Raw genomic sequence first — 21,056 nt, 5'->3', positions numbered from 1 at the left:
TTCATTAATTCTAAAATCTTGGATGAATTTTAAATGATTAAAATCATTTCAATTCTGTATCAAAGTTACATTGTGAATTATGCTGTAATACAAGAAATGTGAGTTCTTGAAGACCTACTGCTTAAAATTAAATTTATGTATTTATAAATATATGTCATTTACAAACATTACATTATAATAGTAGTAGGGGAATGATCCAAGCATGGCAGTTACCAAACAGCCTTAGTAAGTACAGTACTCTTAAAACTAGTAGTTGTTTACCATCAGCTTGCTTCATTTGAAATTTGAATTTTGTTGATTTGACTGCAGTGAACATATGTGATCTATTTGGGGAAAGTAATATGAGCCCCTGCAGCCGTTAAACTATGCCATTAAACTGGTTAGGGTAAGAATGTCCCAGGAAGATCCTTCAGAAGCTAGGAACCAAATCTAAAACTAGGCTGTCATTCTCTGAGTCAAATCTTACTGTAAATACTTCTTCCAGAAAGATTCAGGGGCAAAGTAGAGACATGAATGTTGTTAGAAAGAGGAGAAATATGAAAACCAAACACTTCCATTCTAGAGCAATGCTATAAAAAGCTCTTCGCAGATCTAGCAGAAAATAAAGAGATAAATTAATAAATAAAGAACTGAAAGAAGAAACAAAATAATGGATAGATGGATGGATAAATGAGTAAATGAACAAATAAATGAATAAAGATGTGACTGAATGATTGAGTAAATAATGAGCAAATGAATGAACAAATAACTAAATAGAGAGACAGATAAGTACTTAAATTGTTAGGTGGATAGAGTAGCTAGATGGCATAGTGAATAGACAGTCTACCCTGGAGTCAGGAAAACTCATCTTCCTGAGTTCAAATCCAACATTGGACAGTAACAATCAGACACTTACTACTGTGTGCTTCTGGGCAAGTCACTTAACCTTTTTTGTCTCAGTTTCCTCAGTTGTGCATCACCTAAGAAAAGGAAATGGCAAACCCATCCAATGTCTTTGCCAAAAAAACAAACAAAAAAAAAACCCAAATGGGATTGCAAAGAATTGGACAGAACCGAAAATTGACTTAACATCAAGAAAAGTAGGTAAGACAAAAGAGAATCATAACCAATCTATCCGTCCCTGTGATCTGCCTTCATATGCTAAACACCTGAGATGCCATTAAATCTGTCATTAAAATACAGTTCAGTAGCACTGATATAGACCTCTTTCATTGCATGTTTTCTTAGATGGTAGAAGAAAATTTGACATTTATTGATATTTCTGAATCTTATAGAATGTTATCATTGATGTACTTAAACAGTGAGGGGTCCTATTGCATGTTCTGTGGGGCCACTTCCTAAATGCTCAACCAGAGAATGTACATTTGATTACAGAATTCATAGGAAAAAAAAATATTGTTTGGGATTTTCAGTTAACGTTAAGGTCCCTAAATGAACTCCTTCAAGACTTTGAGAGAAGTGTCAATGAGTCAATGGTGATTTCCTCATGGCCAAAGAACAATGCTTAGCCTACAGATTTTGCTACTTGTCTATTCCTTTTCAATCTCACAGAAAGTTACCTTTCACCCATTTCTAATTAAGCTGCATCTCTAGGTATCACTGTAGTTGAATGTCTGATAATAATCAGCTCCTGACAGAGGGATATAATTAGACATCAATAAAGAATCAGATTTTATCTCCAATTATTTTATTCGCACTGTTTGGCTTAGTTATTTAAAACCAGTCTAAATGTTTTCTTTTAAAAAAAGTCTTAATGGCCCAATCTCCAAGTCATATATGTTTTCCCTTGTGTGTCTTAAATATAACATTGATGATAAGTGATTTGCTTAAAATAGGAGCATGTCCTTTCAAAAAATTGCCAGGTAAAACATCATTTTAAATGGCCTTCCCATGTAAAATGCTTTGTGACCCTTAAAGCATTATAGAAATATTAGCTCTCATTTTCATTGCCTAGAAACAATCAAGCAGAACACATTAACAAAAATGATGTCCCTAAAATGATCATTCTGCCTCATTTAACAAAATACAGTTATCTTTTCCTGTCTATTTGTAATGTCTCCCTTTAGTTATCTATAAATGTAATCAGTTTAGCTTTTCTAAAAACTATTTAGACACTGAAGACTCTAATAAGCACAGAAAATTACCATTCCCATACCAGGAAAGACTTCAAGTTTCCTGTGTATCTTACTCATTATTAATACAAAGATTTTATTTTTTTTAGTTGTCATGAAGATAGATTTGATATTGATATTCTAATCCCATTTTGTTCATCTAGAATCATAGTTACAGGAGGTTAAGTATCTTATTTAAGGCAGAAAGTTAGTTCAACCAGTTTTTAAAATCCACAGTTCCTGGATTATGACTCTATTGATAAATTTGCTGAAGAAGCATCTTTTTTCCCAGTCCATAATTGGATTCTTTGAACTCTATCCTCTTTACAAGTAACATAAGATGGCTAATGATACACACATCTAAGCTGAAATGAAAAGATCCCATTTTCACTCATAACTTTCATCATAAGGAAATGAAAATCTTTACAAGCTGGCACCAGAACTATTCTGTTTCACCAAAATTTGTTTTTCAAGATGACTATGTGGTCCCCACAGATAACAATAATTGATATTTTGCAACTGAAAGTTTCAAATATGATACTTAACTTTTAAAACTGTCTATGCATAGAAAATGAAGTAGATAAGGGAGGTGTTCAGTGAGATATCTTGGTCTCATTTTCCTAACTATTTCACCATAAGATGGATTTCTAGACTATATTAGCTAACTAATTTCTTCCTGCTGGAAGAATTTTGAAAGAATACCAAAATATTTATTAGAACAATAACGAACAAATTCACATTTTATTTTGTGCATGGATAGCCACAGATAAGAAATAAACTATGGTATAGGGCCAAATTGGTCACAGCATGATCAATTTATTTTTAGTCTCCTTTACAATCCCTCATAATCACTGAGATAAATAATGCAGTAATACAAATTAGCTGTTAAATGATCATACATATCTGAAAGAACCATGTTTTAGGTTTTCAAGAAAAAAATCCAGTCAAAATATGCTATTCCTCTTTTGTCACCATGGGAAGAATCAGAAATGATAATGAAGAATTTAAAGATGCAGTTATTTTAATCTAAGAAAACACAGAGTTCACATAATTCTACCTCATGAAAAAGTGGTGAAATTGTGATTTGTAATGAAACTACTGTCAGTTTTGCTTTATTCTAGCCATGTATACTTAAGCAAGTCACCCACCTCTGTGGGCTTCAGCTTTTTTTTTTAATCTATGAAATGGAAGGGTTGGACTAGAAGGCTTCTAAGGGCGTTTCTAGCTCAAGTTTCCTGTTTATCTATACTCATTATTAGTACATAACCTCTTGACCACGTGGTATTGCTATATAATGAGTCTTTTGCATGGTACTTAACAGACTGTTCATTTAATAAAGCTGTATAATAATTGGAAAGTATTATAATAACTCATTTGGAGGAATGGGGTATCTTCAAATATATGCTTTTCTCAATGTAACTTGACTAAATATATGAAAATCGGTGGTCCTCTACTTTCTTATACAGGAAACAATTTCTAGATTAAACTGGATCCTTTACAGTAAAGCAAGCATTTTATTACATTAAACATCTAGGTGAGAAGTGAAAAATCATAATAAATGACCTGGGGATTTTAGTTATACATATTTAAAATTGTATATGTTGGAGTTACACTGAAGAACACATCATCTTTTTAGGAGTATAAAGTATATTTGACATATCATTTGGCTATTGATTTGTGATTGGAGGAGGGAGATAAAAGAGGTAGAGGTGAAGAAGTATTATTTTACAATGTTTCAAAAAAGCTCCTTTTTAGGCATATTTTGAATAGGAGCTGTGCCAAATGTTGTCCATTTGTCAAATTCACACAAATACAGGAGAAACAAGACAAATGGTAGTAAGAAAAGAGACAGGAATCAACCTTCTTTCCTTCATAAATTCATGGAAAGAAACTGCAGTCTTAAATTTCATCTTTATTTCCCTTGAGCCAATAATTAACTTCCAAGGTAATTGCAGTGTAATCAAGTAATCAAGTTCAGTGATATCACTGATGTGACTATTCCTTCTATCAAGGCAGGAAACAACCCATTCCTGCTTTCCCAATTTGTGAAAATCTTGTACAATTCCTCCTATAGAGGGGGAGAGGGGGAGAGAGGGAAAGAGAGAAGAGAGAGAGAGAGAGAGAGAGAGAGAGAGAGAGAGAGAGAGAGAGAGAGAGAGAGAGAGAGAGAGAGAGAGAGAGAGAGAGAGAGAGAGAGAGAGAGAGAGAGAGAGATTTTTTGTTCTGTGCTTTTCTTCCAATCTTTTGATAGACACCAGTTTATAAGTATTCCAAAGATTCCATCGACATGAAGGAAAGCAAATCAAAAACAAGTTTCGGGGCAAGACTATAGGAGAGGAGAAGGTTTATTGATACATCTTCTGTCAGCTTCTGAAAATTGTTTTTTAAAGAGTCTAATGCTGTTCACAGTAAATAATATTGAAGAAGGGCATGAGAGACAGACCACCAACAAGCAGAAAGGATATCCTTGTATGACCGGAGACATGGATTCAGTAGACAAATCATTTCTGAATGTGTTGGAGAAAAGAAGAAGGAGAGGAAGGAGGAAGAGAAGGAAGAGGAGGAAAAGAAGGAGAAAAAGAAAAAGAAGGATGAGGAGAAGAAGGAGGAGGAGGAGGAGGAGAAGAAGAAGAAAAGGAAGAAGAAGGTTTGAGACAGCAAGAATCAATTTCTTCCTTCAAGCTTTTCAATTGTTCATTAAGACAAGATAACTCAAGCTTCCTAAATTCACAGTTGAAGTCTGGATGCAGGGACTACAAGGAAGTATTGAAAAATTTTTTGTTAAATAAGCTATTTTGGGAGCAATAGGCAGAAACAATAACTGCTTCAATAACATATTATTCTTTCTGAGTTGACTGTTTTACACACAGATAACATTGTAGTATAACTGAAAGATAGGTTGGTAGTCAAGAAATTTAGGATCTAGTCAAACCTGTCATAACTCTGCCTATGACCCTGGACCAAATGTTTATCTTTGATGGGTTTCAGTTTCTTAATCTGTAAAATAAGGATGTTGGACTAGTCACCCTTCAAGGCACCTTTCAACTCTAAAATTCTATACTTTGTTTCAGAAGTACTATCTCCCTTCTTCCAAATAGATTGTGAAAATGGAGAGACTATTGTGAGGATTTCACAAAAGTCATTGCAAATATTTTATTAACCTAGTCATTTAAGCAATCAATCAACAAGTATTCATTAAGTACCTACTACACATGAGGTACTGTCCTTGCTGATTAGTATACAATGACCAAAAATGAAGCACACCATTTTGCATCTGGATTTCCCTCTTCCATCAGTTAATTCTTTTCACCCTCTTGAGAGTCCCACAACTTCTGACTTCTTGTGTCTACTGATCTGATATTACTCTATCAGTAATACTAGAAGGACTAAGAAGTTGGTGGGCAGAGCCAAGATGGCAGAGAGAATCCAGGGAGTTGCCTGAGCTCTCCCCAGTTTCCCTCAGAAACAATATTAAATCCAGCCTCTGAAAGAATTCTGAAGTGACAGAATCCACAAAGATGGAGTAAAAAAAAAATTTCAGCACAAGATACTGTGGAAGGACTTCAGGAAAGGTCTGTCTCATTGGGTAAAAGGGGATCACAGCCCAGTGCAGGCAGTATACAGGCAAGCCATCAGGGGGCTCTTAGACACAGCACAAAGCAGCAGCCAAGGCCCCTTGATCTAAGCTTAGTAAGAGTGATCCAGGCCCAGCACAGTGGGCAAATTGCCAGACCTAGAACCCAGGGCACAACAGACCCAGCAAGTCCAGGCCATTCTAGTACAGTGGGCAAGCCACCAGGTGCAGAAAGCCAGTGATTTTAACAAAGATTTTAAAAATCAAGTAAGAGTGGTAGAAAAAAATCAAGAAATGAGAGTTATGCAAGATAATTATTTAAAAAAAAACAGTAAACAGTGAGAATAAAAATTGAAGAAAATAACTTTTTTAAAAGTAAAATTGGGCAAACAGAAAAGGAGGTAAAAAAGCTAACTGAAGAAAATAATTATTTAAAAATTAGAATTGTGCAAGTAGAAGCTAATGACACTATGAGATATTAAGAATTAGTCAAATAAAATCAAAAGAATGAAAAAGATAGAAGAAAATGTAACATAGCTAATTGGTTAAACAACTTACCTAGAAAATAGATCCATGAGACACAATTAAAGAATTATTCAACTACTCAAAAGCCATGATAAAAAAAAAAAGAGCCTAGGCAGCATCTTGCAAGAAATTATCAAACAAAACTGACCTGATATCCTAGAACCAGAGGGTAAAATAGTCATTGAAAGAATCTACTGGTCCCTTCCCAAATGAAATCCCAAAATGAACACTCCAAGGAATATTATAGCCAAATTCCAGAACTATTAGGTCAAGGAGAAAATATTGTAAGCAGCCAGAAACAAAAAAATTCAAATATTAAGGAGCCACAGTTAGGATTACACAGGACTTTGTAGCTTCTACATTAAAGGATTGGAGGGATTGGAATATGATATTCTGGAATGCAAAAGAGATTGAATTACGATCAAGAATCAACTACCCAGCATATTTGAACACAATCTTTCAGGGGAAAAGATGTACATTCAATGAAATAGGGCACTTTAAAAATTTCTTGATGAAAATTCTAGAGCTGAACAGAAATTTGATCTTCAAATATAAGACTCAAGAGAAGAATAAAAAGGTAAGCGGAAAGAAAAGCAAACAAACATAGTATTCAATAAGGTTTAACTGTTTACATCTCAATGTGGGAAAATGATTTTTGTAACTCTTAAGAACTGTATCTCTATTAGGGCAGTTAGAAGGAGTATATTTAAAGGGTGTGGGGATAAGTTAACTTTGATGTGATGATTAAAATAAACTAAGAGGTGAAGAAAAGGATTGCACTGGAAGAAGAGGAAAGGATGAGATAGAAAGGAGTAAATAATATCACATGAAGAGGCATGAAAAAACTATGTCAGTAGAAGGAAAGAAGGGAGGGGTGATCATTATTTGAACCTTACTCTCACTGGATTTGACTCAAAGAGGGAATAACATACATACACGGTTGCATAAAGCAATTTATTTTACCCTATAGAGAAGTAAGAGGGGAAGGGGAAAAAAGGGGGTGGGCTTGGGCAAATTGAGGGAGATGGTGGTGAAAAGCAAAACACTGGTGAGGAGGGACAGGATGAAAGAAGATAGAAAGAAGTATAAATGGGGGAAATAGGATGGAGGGAAATACACAGTTACTAATCATAACTCTGAATTTGAATGAGATGAACTCTGTCATAAAAAGGAAGTAGAGACAATGAAAATGACAATAATGAGACACCATACCAAAATTTATGGGTTGCAGCCAAAGTAGTACTTAGGGAAAATTGCATGTCTCTAAATGCTTACATGAATAAAATAGAGAAAGAGTATATCGATGAATTGAGCATGCAATTTAAAAAGCTAGAAAAAAACAAATTAAAAATTCCCAAGTAAATATCAAATTAGAAATTCAGAAGCTAAAAGGAGAGATTAGTAAAACTGAAAGTAAGAAGACTATTGAACTAATAAATACAACTAAGAGCTGGTTTTATGAAAAAAAATGAGATAGAAAAAGCATTGGTTAATTTGACTTTTAAAAAAGAAGAAAACCGAATTAACAATATTAAAAATGAAAAGGGTGAATTTACCACCAATGAAAGAGAAATTAAAGCAACAATCAGGAGGTATTTTGCCCAATTATATGCCAATAAATGTGACAATCTAAGGGAAATGGATGAATATTTCAAAAAACAAAAGTTCCCCAGCTTAACAGAAGAGGAAATCAAATACTTAAATAACCTCATTGTAGAAAAAAGAAATTGAACAAGTTACCAATGAATTCCCTACAAAAAAATATCCACGGTCATATGAATTTATAAATGAATTCTACCAAACATTTAAAGAACAATTAATGCCAATACTTTATAAACTATTTGCAAAAATAGGTGAAGGTGTCATACCAAATTATTCTTATGACACAAATATAGTGCTCATAACTAAACCAGAAAGAGCCAAAACAAACAAAGAAAATCACAGACCAATTTCCCTAATGAATATTGATGCAAAAGTTTTAAATAAAATATTAGCAAAGAGATCACAGTAATTTATCACCAGGATAATACACTATGACCAGGTGGCTTTATACCAGGAATGCAAGGCTGGTTTATTATTAAGAAAATTATTAGCATAATTGAACATATCATAACAACACCAACAGAAAACATATGATTATCTCAATAGATGCAAAAAATGCTTTTGACAAAATAGGGCATCCATTTCTATTAAGAACACTGGAGACCATAATAATAAATGAATCTCTCCTTAAAATGATAGATAGTATCTAACTAAAACCATCACAAAGTGTTATAAGTAATAGGGATAGATAAGCAAGAAACCTTAACAATAAGGTAAGGGGTGAAACATGGATGTACATTATCACCACTGTTATTCAATACTGTACTAGAAATGTTAGCTTTAGTAACAAGAGAAGAAAAAAATGAATGGAATTAGAATAGGCATTGAGGAGACAAAACTATCACTCTTTGCAGATGATAGGATGGTATACTTAGAGAAACCTAGATAATGAATTAAAATATTTATTGAAATAAATAACAACTTTAGCAAAGTCACAGGATATAAAGTTAAAGCCACATAAATCATCAGCATTTCTATATATTGCCAACAAAGCTCAGCAGCAAAAGATTAGAAAGAGAAATTCCATTTAAAATAAATATAAACAATATAAATATTTGTCAGTTCAAAGAGAGAAACCCAGGAACTGCTTTCATTAAATTTATTTTCAAATGAATATTAATCTTCTCTCCCTCTCCCTTCCTCGTCCATTGAGATAACTAGAGGAAAAAAAGAACTTTATAGATCTCTAACAGAGTTACTTCACACTCATATCCTTCCCTCTTCTAAGACTTTATACAGTTCTGTAAGTCTTGTTATGCAAGAAACATGCATAAACCTGAGGAACACTGACTAAAATACTTTTTAATAATGGATTTTCAAAATCACACTTTTTTAGCCTATAAAATGTTTCACTTAGATCATTACATTTTTCTGTGTCTAAGTAAGTCAGCTTGGCCACAAAAGAAAAATTGGCCATCCCTATAAACATCTGACCAGGCTCTGATTCTCCCTGCTTTTATCTGCTGGCCAACATGAAGAGAGCAGCTGCTTCCTTAGAACTGGAGTCTACCATTAATCAATTAGGTAGCAAGCATAGAAGTCTGTTCTAGAGTGGGGGTGGTGGGGTGTTAAAATGGGGTAAGAGATTTCAAAATCAGGTTGATTGAGTTACTATTGATGAATCTCAAGTTTCTGTGAAAATGGTTAATGACTACTAAAAACGCCATCTCAACTGTTTTTGATGCTGGTTGTTTTGTATTGTGTTTCGTTTAAGCCTGTTTCAAAGTATTTTTGAGTTGTTATTTGATAATCTACTTCCATCATCAATATTTTGGTCTACTTTTAAAGTAATGGAATCTCCTGTAAATTGCTTTACTTCATGCTAAATTTACAGCAGCAATCAGAATAGTGCTTGAAAAGGATTTTACTATCTTTTAGTTCTAAGTATATGCATAGTTACGTTTATATAACTACAGATTTTAGAAAATTGGGTTCTAACAATTACTAATGGAATTATTATTACTACTATTAGAACATATTTTAGGGTTTTTTGAACCATACAGATATTTTATCAAAATAATTTAGCTCTTTCTAAAATATCAATACATGTATTCTTTTATAAATCTGCTCTTCCCTGATCTTCCAAATTTTTTATCAATGACATTACATCACACAGGCACAAAAGTTTAGTATTACCTTACAGTTTTCCATGTCTCTGAGGCCACCTTCCTTAGAGGCAGTTTGTGGTTCAATGGATAGAGTGATGGCCTTAAAGTGAGAAGACTTTAGTTCAAATCCATCCTCAGATGCTTACTAGATCATTCAACCTCTGGTTGCCTTACTCTCTTCAATTGTAAAATGGAGATAATTGTTAACACCTACCTTATAGGGCTCTTGTGAGGATCAAGTGAAATATCTGTAAAATCACTTAGCACAGTGCCTGATACACAATAGGCTCTATTTGCGCACCTACACATCTACACATATACATATATGTACAGATATACACACGTATACACATACATACATATGTGTGTATGTGTGTTTCTCTTCTTTTTCCTTTTCCTACCAAATTCAGTTTAGTTGCCAAGTCCTAGAATTATGCTTTACTAATGTCTCCTATACATATGTCTTCTTTTCTATTTCCACTGTGACTACCTTATTTCAAACCTTTATTCTTTCTTTCTTAGATCTCATTAACCCTTTGTTGAATTTCTTTGAGTATAATCTTTCCATTTGCTAATCCACATAGTCTTGCAGGATTAATTTTGTGAATGTATAGTTGCAATCATGGGTGCTTCAATACCTTCAGTATGTCCCCATGGTGTACTAAATTGCGCCCCTACTTCTTAGCATGGTTTTCAAGACTCTCCATGATCTAATAGCAATCTGCCTTTGCAGCTATATTTTACATTATTCTTTTTCACACATTTCATGATCTTGCTCCATATATGCATCCTGTTACTTAGTTAAATCACACTATTTACTGTTTTTCTTAAATTTGCTCCTTATTTTCCTATATTTCAGCCATGCCACTTCCTTCAAATGGAATTTCTTGATAAATGAAAACTGTGATAATTTGAAACTGTGATGGTGTGTTCTGGGGAAGCAGAAAAAAAGGAGCAAAATAAACAAATACATACCCTCTGCATGTACCATATAACTACTAAAATGACGACTTGAATGCCAACTCTTCCTTGAAACTTTCCCTCATTTTTCCAATCTCAAGTGATCTCTCCTTTCTTTAAACTCCTGTAGCATATGATTTATTTATCTTGTTACATTTATCACTTTATAGCCTTCTGCTTGTACAAAGGTGAGATTGACTGGGTAAATCAATCAAAGAAAATAGATCATAAAACAGGATATTATGGTGCGTTAATCAGGCAGGGATACATCTATCAATATCTTCACAATTCTACAAAGATGTTATAACACACCTAAGTGGAACTTCTTGAGCATTCTTCAAAGGAGAGAAAAGGACAGTGGGAAGACATACTTGTTGGGGTGCATGAATGATAAATATTAGAAACAAGACCATCCTAATTACCCAAGGTAAGATGACCTTAGATCCCTGAAGGCACATAGTACCCTGCCATCATTTTAGACAGTTGCCTGAGAACATGTGCTACATTTATAATTACCTATATTTCATATCTCTTGAGATTCTAATTTCCTTGAGGTAGGGATCATGGCTTATTCATCTCTTTATGATCCGCAGCACCTATTTCAATCATTTGAACATAAATGGTATTCAATAAATGTTTGTTAGATTAAGTAATACTAAGAGTTCTTGTATTGGGGGTGAGAGAGGACCATCTAGTTTGTTAAATACATTTATATGCTTTCCTAAGAGAGGCTGTGATAGCTCTAGCATGAACTCCCTGTATCTCTCTGTCTCTGTGCTGGTTATATCTCTGCTTATGTGTCCCTCCTGTGACTGACTTCCATTTACCTGAAGATACTGCTCATTATATAATGAAGGTGTTGTGGCAAAGCTTCCCATAATAGAAATAAGTTAAAAGAAATGAAGAATTTTGATTTTTATACACAAGTGCATGTACCGTGTTTATACAGTACTACAGTAACATGTTGGCAGCTTTCAAGAGAGGTAGTCAAAATGAATAATTAACCTGTATAAGTAAAGATGATCCTTTATAAAACAGATTTCTGTTTAATATATTGGGCAAACCATTTAAAATTTATATGGGATTTATTTTGAGGGGTGAGGGGTATATTTTCTTGCAAGAGGAAGAAAACTACTTGGTATATAATGTTTAACTTCCCTACTAAAGATAATATCTATCTAGTGTATATACATAGTATCAAATTTCATTTGGTCAAAAGAAATATTCTCTATTTCCAGATAGGTCATATCATTCTTAGACAATTGACTAGAAATGTTTTAACTCACTTATTAGATATTTTCCACATAATATGACAGCAGTTTCAACTACTTTCAAACATTCTTACATATGTGCTTTGCTTATCATATGAAAATTTGCTTGTTTTTCCCCAGTCTACCAAAGCTTTTCACAGAGTAGGAAATTAATACTCATTTGTAGAATGAATGAATAAAAACTACTCGACATAGACAAGATTCTCACTCATGCCCTCTTGTTTTTGCACGTTTATAAGTTGTCATTACTCACTTTGCAATCATAGATTCCCTAGCTTCTGTCAAAAATCCCCCCCTCCTACTTGAAGTATTTCTTGATCTCCCATGTTATTAGTACTCTCTTTAGAAATTCCTTTGATTTTTTTTTACATTTACTTAAATATGTACATTTTATATCTTCCTCACCCCAGCAGAACATAAGTTTTAGTTTTCTGTTTATAAACCAAGCATTTAAGATAATGCCTAACATTTAATAGATGCTTAATAAATGCTTTGTTAATTACATTTTCATTAACAAGTTTTTGAAGCCCCAGGAATATGTTTCCATATATAGATTTTTATTATTTTGTTATTTTGGAAAAGGAAAAATGGACCAGACTTTATATCTGAGATCACAGTCAATTTCCATTTTATTCAAGTTGTCTTGAGCATTTGAGGCTACAAATTGGTAGATGACCTATGGTTGTGGTTTTGTTGGTTCTACATAGAAAATTTTTCATAAAAACCATAATTAATATTATCAGAATAGGGTAAAATGAAGACATTTTAGTGTATCATTTAGAGCATTCACAACATTATGTCCATCCTATATTTCCATTATTTCCACCTACATGCTATATATTATGACCAAATTAATTTCCATCTGCCATCTTAATCTCTATGCATTGATATAATCCATCCTCATAGCTAAACTAATAGAATCATGGGGTCATAACTTTAGAGCAGGAAGAGACCTAAGAGGTTAACTTAGACATAGCGAGGATCAAACATTTGCCCAAGTTCATTTAAATACTAAATGGTAGAGCCAGGTTTTGAACCCAGGTCTTCCAATTCTACATTCAGTGTTTTCCACTGAACCATGCTACCTTATGCCCATCATCATCTTCTATAGCTAAATTATTTTTTTTCTTCTGTCAATGTTCAGCTCAGGATCTTTTTACTCCACAGTCTGCCCTGATCCTTATAATTGGAAGTGTTCTTTCCCTTCCCAAATTTTCCCAGGGCAATTTTTCTCTATTTCTCTTGTACATCGTCATATGCTACAATGGTCATAAATTTTGTATATTGCCTAGATTACTGTAAATTCCTTGTCACAAAAAACCTTTATTTTTATCTTTGTTGCCCTTCTGCCTTAATGGCATTCACTTAATACGTGCACGTGAAATTGTAGATATTACGCTGCCAAGGAAAGTAATACTCCAATGTAATTGTGTAGCTAAAAAAGCACCACAGAGTTTAAGGTAAAAAAAAAACTTTTTTAATGAACTCTCAAAAATCTGCTGTTTATGAAAAGAATCTTAAATTACTTGCCCCAAAGATTTCCCCTCATTTGATTTATGTTACAGAAAACACAACGGAACTCTTTCATAAGCTACTGTTGGAAAACAACACTAACACACAGTTTACAGGTGCACTATGTTATAAAAGACTTCTATGGTTTACTGGATAGTGTGGAAAACAACATTTTAATCTTAATTTGCATGTGTCTGTGTGTGTGTACGTGTGTATGCATATACACAAATACATATATACTTATATACATACATTGTGATCATCGTGAATCATGTTATATTACAATGGAATTATACTAAATTAAATCTGACTGTGATCTGACACATATGTTTTCTAAAATAAGCACCAACCATAAATTATTGGAAAAAATGGCAAATGATGGCCTTTTTTTTTTTTAACAGTAAGCCTTTGGATATGGATGCTTTCCAATTGATTATGTTCATTAAACTTTAACTTGTAGCAAAGTGTTGAAGTATATCTCTGTAGTTGGGTGAAATCCATGTTTTTTTTTAAATAAAGGTTTCTTATAGGAATAATAATAAGTGGCCATTATATCTCACTTTGAGATTTGCAAAGTTCCTTACAAGCATTAATTCATTTTATCTTTGTAACCCTGGGAGGTAGATACTCTTATTATTCCCATTTTACAGATGAAGCAACTGATGCAAACAGAAGTTAAATGACTTGGCAAGGGTCACATAGCTAGTAAATGCCTAAGTGTGAAGCCTTTCTTCATAAATTCAAGTCTCAAACTCTACAAATTGCACCATCTAGCTCGAATTGACTAACCTAATTTAATAAAGGCCTTGTTGGAACTGAAAATAAGGGTTTCTGAAGAAAATATGACCAAAAAGTATCCATCTGTTTTCTCAATAAATTATAGGAGAGGACTTAGCATGGTAGAGGGAAGAAAGCACTGGATTCAAAGGACATGGATTCAAGTTGTTAATCTCCCATTTAGTACTTCTGTAACATTGTTCAGGCAAATTAACTTTCCTGAGTATCAGAATTTTCTCCTGAAATGAAGTTTAGACTAGGATACTAATGTCCTTCTTAAACTCTAAATTCATGATCTTATTTGATTTCTGCAATAAATTAATGAATGCATTTGGAAATGAGAGACTGGGAGGAAAAGGTTCTGATGAAGTTGAACTATTTGGGTTTTTTTAGCTCATAATACATTTTTAAAATAATTGCTTTAGATATATAATTGATTTCAAAGTATTTGATACTAAATGAAATTGTTACTTATTAATTTTTTTGTAAGTTTGATTGTTTTTGGACTCAACAAAATTGCATTTCTTCTGCTAGAGAGGATATTTTAGTACCCACCAGTCTTGCTTAGCTACTTGTAAACACTAGTCAATATCGACTCATTTAAAGCAATGAGCCACAGTTTCCCTGGAGGAAGACACCTTCTGAGCCGGCAATTTTGTTTCACAAGGATGCTTTAGATTCCAAGCTTGCATGGATGTTGCATTTATGGACACTAGGCCACCAAATCTAAGGTACTGTGTCAGGGGGACTGACCATTACCTTAGCATTGTGCCAGTGAAACTAGATTTTTGATGCTATATTTAAAAAAAAAATTTATAGCTTACATTACATTTTTAAGGCATTTTTTTCAAATAGCCTTATTTTATAGATAGAAAATAAATTGTATTTTGCCTGAAATTGATATATGCTTTATGAAACTTCCAAAACAATGTTAGTGATTCACATTTTTAAAAAAGTGGCTATTTTTAGGATTCCTCATGAATGGTTATAACTATGTTCCTGGTGGGGGCTCTAGATATTAAAATCAATCCACAGTTTGAGAATAGGTTATAGATGAATGCACTCCATGTATCACCAGGCACTAGAAGGGTTAACCATATTGATCTGGTCTTTTGTTGATTTTTGCTTACTCAATAGGTCACTCTGACCTGAAAAGAACAGTCTGGGTTTATTTTTTTTAAAGCTATTTAAAATAGGACATGAACACAATATGCACATTTTCCAAAAAGTCACAATATAAAACTTTTATGATTTAACAAGCTACTAGGCTACAATTTTATGGACACTCTGTGTGTGTACATGTGTGTGTATACATATAGAATATATACGTAGTTGGTATATCTGATCTCTTCTAATTTCAAGTCTGTGGTAAACCTTAACTATGCAATATTAATGAAGTATTAAAACAGAATGATCAAGCAAAAGGATTATTGTTATTGCTATTCTGCATAAGGACATATTAAAAATTTTGTCAAAAGACTACCTACAAACAAGAGGTCTGCCACATTGAACTTCTGAAGAAATCCAGTGAGTCATACCCTTGTGGATATAACATCTTGTGCTCACATGAGCATAAATGTGCATCGTCCCAAGTTTGTAGACTTGAAATGTTTTTCTTCCTCTCCACACTGAACGTGATACTAAATTATCCATTTTTCCTAATCTGATCTTTTGAACATTTATAGAAATATTTCTTTATAACTGGTGGCCCCTACAAGCTGAATTCCCCCCTCAGAGCAGGAAAGGATATAGGTGAGTAAGATTGTGGCTGATTAACCCACTCCGAGGTTAGAATACTTCATATACTACAAGTGCTGAAGCTGGCTTCAACAGGCCCATGCAAACAGGAACAGAGCTATGCTCGGTTAAAACTACAAAATGCATTATAAACAGCAAAGGGTGCACACTTTGTATCAAAATTAAAATGCTGCATTGAAATGGAAGGGATTTGCAGAGGAGACAGAGCAGAAACAGGGCATGTTGCTGCCAGTAGAAATATTCTTGAAAATTTCCTGCTCAAAAAACAAAAAAAAAAACCAAAAAAACCATGAACTTGCCATTTCATGGCAATTGTAATTCTAATTAAGACAAAGATTTTTAATTAAGCCTTGAAGATGCTATTAAGGGCCTTTAGGAAAACTCTGTCCTTGATAGTGCCTCCCGAGGTAATCCACTTCAAGGAACAATGAAGTCCATCTTTTCAAAGCACCAGAAAAGATGCTTTATCTCTGCTTTCTGCAGTTTCTCACAGCCAACCAGCTAAAATGCAGCTTGCTATAGAACACAAACAGGAAAGCCAAGGACTACCAGCTTCTGTGCTGGCTCTCTCTATCTCTTTTCATGTAGTTAGATACCCATTTTTTTTATACTCAAAAGTTCACTTGAAATTTAAAAAAAAAATCCACACATGTTATGTAATATTCTGGGGAGGAGAAGAGGATAGGGTGGATTTCTGTATCCCTCCTCCCCCTCCACTAGTAAAGAAAGAATAGTAGAGTATAGACATAAAGAGCTTGTTCAAGTATCCTTAAAATAAAACAATCACCACTTCTTTTCCAGGAGCTTGTTAACCCTAACTCTTCTGGGATTTAATTTTTTTTTAAATTAAAGTAAAGCTAAGTTGATACTTAGGCACCTTAACAGAAATGAATGCAATGGTAGGAATTTCTTTTTTTGGGGGGGGCAGAAGGAAAATCAAAAAGGACAACTGTGTTCTCCCTTGGATTTTTACCTTGAAATGTTCCATTTACCTACATTTACACTATACTTATGTCTCCCTATTTCCTGCCCTCTATTTTAAATATTTTTTTTTAAATTAAGCTATAGATACTGTTGAGGCAATTAAGGAAAGATTAACTGACATTACATACTGTTCAACAAGTCCAATCTGGCTGCTCTCCATTCCCCACATTCTTTAGAAGGATAAAGGGAGAAGAATATGAAAAGAAAGAGAACATTTGAAGCCGTTATTATTTTAACCTATCTGAAAAAAGTCTTTATGCAATCAGGGGCTATTATTTCAGGAGACAGTGAAAAAGGGGCAAAAGATTCATGTTGCTAAGGAAACATGTTGAAGCTGACATTCCTCCATAAATTTCCATTTATATTGGAGAAAAGAAAGAAAAGGTATTTTCTCCCAAAGTTTGTTTGGATACCCTGGTTACTTAAGGGAGACGTTTTAAAGAACCAATCTATGTCTTCAGTTGTAAACAAGCAACCTCCAAAGAAATGAAAGCACTATATATTGTCCTCCTGTCAGTCCACTTAATGGTGAATTAAACAACCACCAACAAGAAATTGTCACTAGTTGAGTCGATATTTTCTCGGAGTGAAAAACGAAAGACTAAGGCAAGAAACTCGACCAATTAAAACTACTTTCTTCCATGCCAAGAAAACGAGGGACAAAGACAAGTCCCACACAGTTAGTTTTTAGTCCTGGTGTGAGTTTGGGTATAACTTGCCAACATATCTAGTGAAGCTTCTCAAGTTTTCTCGAGAAAGCCTAAACTAACCCACGTATAATGAAATCTAACCAAGTTCGTCCCATGTCAGTGTTTAACGTACAATGTTTTATTTCTTTTAATAGTAAAATCCTTTTTGACTACACCCTTTCTTAGGGCTAAAACCAACAGCCAAAGAATCCAGAATGGTAACAATAGTATAGCAACAAGAAAGTAGGAGGAGGCTGAGGAGGCCGGCAGACCATGGCAGAGAGGCCAGGCCCGGGCGAGGGGGGCCAGTAGGGTCTCTTGGTGGAAGTGTAGGGAACCTAGGGAGAGGGTGGAGGCAGGCGTTGATGGGTGTGGAGGCGTGGAAGCCAGAGATCCCAAGGCAGAGGGATGTATTTGTTTAGTTCCGGAGGAGAGGGCAATCCACTGACTCTTGCTCCCCTCTCAACCACCCCCTACCCCATAAAGAAGGCTAATCATTGCAACCTAAATATACAACCAGCAGTAGAAGTCACAACTTTTTGGACATCTGTGAGCAGTTCATCCCAGAGAAGAAAGAGAATTTTTAGGGACGATGGGCAGAGGGTAGGGAAAGGAGACTAGGAAAGAAGATGGGAATCCGGAAAAATCACTTGCTGTGCCACCAAAAAAGGAAATTCAAACCATTCGCTCTGCTCTATTATCTCTCCAAACCAACAGGAATAAAACCCTAAACAAAAACTGGGTTGGAAAAACCCGGACAGAATAGAGTTGGACACTGAGAGAGGACAAAAAAATTCAGAAAAATTACTCTGTCAGAGTAAGAAAGGGGGTGGAGCTGGACACAGAATCTAAGGAGACTACTTGGGTCTTTCGGGGGTGTTTTGTTTTGCTTTTCCACCTTTTGAAAAATGGGAGGGTGGAAGGTGTTATGTTTTAAAAACCTCCACATGGTACTTGCCACAAATTATACAATTACAGAAAATAACATGTGTTACTTGTGAGCTAGGGGAATGGCCAAATGAGCTGAGCAGTAAGATTGGGGCGGGGAAGGTGGGGGGAGACACTCGAAAGAGAGCCTAGTAGGAACAGGTTTGGCCCAGGGCCTGGGTGGAAAAGGCGTTTGGGATGTGCCTGAGGAACAGAGACCAAGGGCTTGAATTGGGCAAGGCTTGAAGACACTGGTTGGGAGAATCACACGGGAGCCAGCAGGGATTAGATAGCCTGCGAGAAACCAAATACCATTTGGGGAGAAAGGGGTTAGGAGGGGGCAGCACTTCGCGGCTAACAGAAGTAGGAGAGGGAGCAGATGCGCTGTGGCTTGGGGACAGCTAGGAGCACAGAGAGGAGTGCGGGGCGGGCGGGGAGGAGGAGGTACATTACAGAAGAGGTCTCACCGCTGCTCAGAGTGGACTCGCAGTGCCAGATGTCTACGTTGGCGGGTTTCCGGCAGCACTCCCACAGGGACAGGTAATATTGATGATCCGCTGTGACCCAGGCCGGGCTCAGTACCGCTCCCAGATCCAAACACAGCGCCAGGAAGATGCAAACCAGTCCCACTAGCTTCAGCGGGGTCAGCACCGACACACGCACCTCCTCCATCCCGCTGCCAGCTGAAGCCATGCCCAGGGGAGCCGCTACCAGATCTGGCCCCCAGCAACTCTGGTCCCCTCTGGGGTTAGAAGATGCAGCGCCGCTTCCGGAGAGATGTAGGGCGAAAACACGCACAGAATAAAATAAAATAAAACTCCACTAAAATAATCATAGAAATAATAAGCCAATCCTGTAAGAGTTACAATCCTGTAAGAGTTCCTGCCTCCCTTACCCCAACCCCCAAATCTGGATGCTTGGATGGGAAGAACGGTCAGGAATGCCGCTGCAGCGAAAGGTATAAAGGATGAAGTGCCCTTTTGCGTCTATTTCAGGTGTTGCAGCCGCTGAAGGTAACCACGGCATCGGCAGCTCAGAGCGTGGGCTACCCAGTTCCCCAGCACTTAGCTCTCTTGCTCTCTCACTGTGTGCAGTGCCCAGTTTCCAGCTCTGCCCAGCTCGCTCACTCCTCCCATCTCCCCTCCTCCTGTCTGCAGGGAGGCGGGGAGGAGAAAAGGAGGGAGAGAGGGAGGAAAGGGCGGCAGCGTCACTGTCCGGGCTTTGCCAAGGATAGATTAGAGAAAAGCAGATAACTTTGTCGCCCCCCAACCTGGCAAATCAAGCAACAGCCGGTGGGGTGGGGTCCCGGACACAAACTCTTTCTCTCTCGTTTGCTGGGCTTCTCACTGAGCTGTTACTGGACAATTCCTAGAAGATTCATTGCCCATCCCCCACCAACCCTTTACTTTCTCTGTCACCTCGCCCTCCCCCAAACCATGTCATGTGGTTTTTCTTTTTATAGCGGGGAAGGAGGGGTCCTTTTCTAGAAGGCGTCAGATTTTTAACTCCTCCTAGATTTTCTATCCACAGCTGTTGCTGGCAAGAGATTTATCAGCTGCACTGTCAGGATTCAGTCATCCCGCTGGTCCTCTGGTGTGATGGAGAGGTGTTAGTATGTGAAAGAAAAGTTAGTAGCATTCTTCCTCACTTTTCCAACCCAGGACTCAGTCTTGTTTTCCCAAACCCCATCCCCTCTGTTTCCCCTTGCATATGTCTACTTCGCTTTTGATCTGATGCTCTTTCTTTTTTTGACTTGCCTTTTCTTAGGCACCTAGCTACAACAGATGTCCCAGTTGCTTTTGAAAAGAAACAAAGGAGGGTATCCTTATACAGCATAAAGTTCCATATGTGAGCTAGTCTGGGAAGTTCATTTACTCCACAGAATTTACTAAATTCAACATGTAAAAGAAACTGGGGATGGGGTAGGGGGTAGGTTAAAAGAGGTCTCTGTCCTCAGGGAATTGAAAAAGTGACAAAGCATTTGCAAACTAACTATAATACATATTAGAATCTAAGTATGTAAGTTCAAAGAATAGTCCATTCCTACAGAGGAAGATCATTCACTAAGGTGCATCATTCAAGGCTTTGGAGAAGATAGCATTTAAGGTGGGCTTGGGAAGATGGGTAGAATACTATGTAACAGGTTGAGAGGGAGGAAGGCATGGGTATTGGAAATGAGTGAAACAAACCAAACTACAAGTGTTTGGTATTGGGGAGGAGCCTCAGATGGCTAGATTTAGAGTATTTAAGGAATGAGA

At 35.9% G+C, this 21,056-nt stretch overlaps 1 protein-coding gene across 1 annotated transcript in view; it reads right to left on the bottom strand.

Moving 5' to 3' along the window:
- The window catches only part of TMEM47 (transmembrane protein 47), a 41,751-nt gene extending 21,594 nt beyond the window's left edge, over positions 1 to 20,157 (bottom strand). The window contains exon 1 of the mRNA XM_020977534.2: positions 19,266 to 20,157. Coding sequence (XP_020833193.1) covers positions 19,266 to 19,491 — 226 coding nt within the window. The 5' untranslated portion in view covers positions 19,492 to 20,157. The remainder of the gene's footprint in view (positions 1 to 19,265) is intronic.
- Positions 20,158 to 21,056: the final 899 nt, after the last annotated feature.

The sequence above is a fragment of the Phascolarctos cinereus genome, unplaced genomic scaffold (assembly GCF_003287225.1).
Source record: "Phascolarctos cinereus isolate Bilbo 61053 unplaced genomic scaffold, phaCin_HiC Scaffold_726;HRSCAF=1367, whole genome shotgun sequence".
Classification (NCBI taxonomy): domain Eukaryota; kingdom Metazoa; phylum Chordata; class Mammalia; order Diprotodontia; family Phascolarctidae; genus Phascolarctos; species Phascolarctos cinereus.
The sequence above is the reverse complement of the archived record's forward strand: the minus strand, read 5'-3'. Positions and strand labels throughout refer to the sequence as shown.